Here is a 2,614-nt window from a genome sequence, read left to right as displayed (position 1 = left end):
TAAACAGATACAAAACGGTAAGTAAACTTACTTTTTTTAACTACGTTATTACTTATCAAAAAAGCTTGTACTTTTTTATTAGCACCATACATAAAACAACCGCCATAAAAAGTTTGAATACATAATGTTTTATTTATAACACTTTATACACTAAAAATGTTGAAACTCTTATTTTAGAGATGTTTTGAAACTTGATAATAAATTTGAAGCTTATTTGTTATTGATAATATGCATGAATATTAACAAGACTTAAAAACTTTATATAAAAACTTAAAAACTTTTTACTACATAACATTAAACAGAAGAAAGAATTATCTAAACAATTAAACGTCATATCCGACAAGGCTGCCCCTTCCAATGACCTCACCAACAAAGAACCAGCAGCAAACTTCAGTGAAGACCATGGCGTTCAAAAGCGCTTGTTTCACTGGAAGCTGTGTGAACTGCATTGAAGTCACGTTTGAAATTCCTGTGTTAAAATGATTTGTTTATAAATAAGTGTATTTTATTTATTTTCTTTTTTGTTGATTTGAAGTTACATTGCTTATTCCTGTTTAAAATTTAGTTGTTTACAAAAAACTGTATTTTAATGTGCATGGTAATTATCGATTAGTAGATTATTTATTTTTTAATTATTTTACTTTTTCTTATATGAAACTGATATAATTAGAAATGATTATAGAAATGGTATTTTTTAATATACTTAATAACCAGTGAAATTAAACAAACAATTTTATTACAAAGTAAACCATAACTTTTATTGAATCAAATTACTGATTCCTGTAACAATTAAACCATTAAAGTTTTTCTAAACTATAAATTAATTTGTTAGAAAAAAGCAACTAAAATGATATAAAATTGAAAGTTTTTAAACTTTTATTGATACAAGCTCTAATTCAACTTTTTTAAATATTAAATACTCGTTGACATCATTAAATAATCAGATGATAAAAGTTGAAAAGTTTTAAACACAGTTATGAATTTATACTATAAAAACAATCAATTTTTACTTTCTTTTTACTTTTTTTCAAAGAGTATTAATAATATTAGCTAAATTTCAGTGGAGATAAAAGTCAAGTTCAGTATAGCAGAGTTTTTTACTCATAATAGTTTTTATTAGATTATTAATAAGAACTTTTTTAAATACATTTTAAAATTTAAAAGATCAATAAGAATGTTTGTAATTTAAATTTTTGTAACTTCTTATTGGTATATCTTAAAGAGCCAAGCCTAAATAACCTAAGTATAAGCTTTGTGTAAGAAAAATTTAGTAAGATTTTAATACGTCTAGTTTTAACTTTTTAAGCTAATCACGAACTAATTTAACAATCTAGGAAACAAAATATTAATAGAGATTTTTCAAAGTAATAAATACTCTCAATACAAACTAATAACAATAAAACTTTTTTGTAAGGGATAAATACAAAAATACAAGTAAATTAAATTATTAAAATAAAAAGTAAATTATTAAGAAAACAACGCTATTGGTGGGTAGATATTTTTTACAAGTTGCACTTACTTTAAACTTAGCAAGCATGTAATTCTACCATTAATAGATTTGTATATAAGAATAGGAGACGTAATATTAAACATTCATAATGATCGAAAGAAATAATTAAAATTTAAAAAATCAAAACAATTTTCTAGGATTTGCTCTTGAACTTTCTTAGTTTAAACTTAACTCAAGAAAAAAAAAAAATTGTAGTATTTAACTTAGTTTTGAGTAAAAGTGCTATATTTTTTACTGCTGGTCTTAAATGTTTATCTTTTACTTAAGATTATTAAGATATATTTTTTTCTTGTAATGGTAGAATAATATAATGAAGTATGACTTAAAAATTCAAGACAAAATGAACAAAGATAGAATTTTAGTGAATTGTTTTTAATTCAAAGAAAATTGTCAATGAAAAGTTTCTACTGCTTCTATTTTATCTAAAACTTTACAGTAAAACTTTTATGAAAAGTATATTATTTTATTTAAATTAAAAAAATATTTATTTATTTTAATATCTTATAAAGTATTTTAGTATAAATAACTTGAGAGTATGCCAACCTTTAGTGAAAAGAATAGCAAACTTAAATTTATAAACAAAAAAATCTATAAATACAAAACTTTTATATGTTTAAAAATAAAGCAAACAAAATGTTCAAACTAGTGTAGCTGAGTAACATTTATGATAACTCAATAACTTAAGAGATATTCTAATTCAATAATTTTGTAAAAATTTAGCAAATAAATACCTTTAGTAAGAAGAGGGATGGCCTGTCCAACTTCAACAGGGGTGGGTGGGCGAAGTTCTACTTTTGCGTAATACATGAACTTGCTCAATTGAGGTTTTGCTGCCTCCATCAATACTGGAACCTGTGCTGAAAGTTTTGCCACCAACTTGCTCATATTGATTTTATTTAAAGTCTGAGAAAATATATTTTATTGCAAAACTAAGTTAGGCTAAAAACATGTTTTTTGTTGACTACTACAAGCAGATATTTATGCACACATTTTGGTTTTAGAAAATAGAACATACAAATAATAAATTTTATAATATTTAGAAAAACATTCTAGCAAGTGTTTGATAATTATACATTAATAACACTTTTTAAAATATAAAAATGT

General features: G+C 23.2%; 1 protein-coding gene across 1 annotated transcript; it reads right to left on the bottom strand.

Moving 5' to 3' along the window:
- Nucleotides 1–308: 308 nt before the first annotated feature.
- LOC145837024 (ATP synthase F(0) complex subunit g, mitochondrial-like) lies at nt 309–2,409 on the bottom strand. Its single transcript, XM_082944791.1, has 2 exons — nt 2,242–2,409; nt 309–469 (listed from the first exon to the last, which is right to left on the bottom strand). The coding sequence occupies exons 1-2, from the start codon at nt 2,393–2,395 to the stop codon at nt 324–326; spliced, it is 300 nt and encodes a 99-aa protein (XP_082800917.1). The 5' UTR covers nt 2,396–2,409; the 3' UTR covers nt 309–323.
- Between the last annotated feature and the right edge of the window lie 205 nt (nt 2,410–2,614).

This window comes from Thalia democratica, chromosome 5, assembly GCF_965202585.1.
Source record: "Thalia democratica chromosome 5, ktThaDemo2.hap1.1, whole genome shotgun sequence".
In the NCBI taxonomy this organism is placed as follows: Eukaryota; Metazoa; Chordata; class Thaliacea; order Salpida; family Salpidae; genus Thalia; species Thalia democratica.
This window is presented reverse-complemented; position numbering and strand designations above follow the sequence as displayed.

Coding starts and splice junctions, on each gene's coding strand:
- LOC145837024 (XM_082944791.1), bottom strand. CDS start 2,395: ATGAGCAAGTTGGTGGCAAAACTTTCAGCACAGGTTCCAGTATTGATG. Junction 470..2,241: donor CATCCCTCTTCTTACTAAAG/GTATTTATTTGC, acceptor ATTTTAACACAG/GAATTTCAAACGTGACTTCA.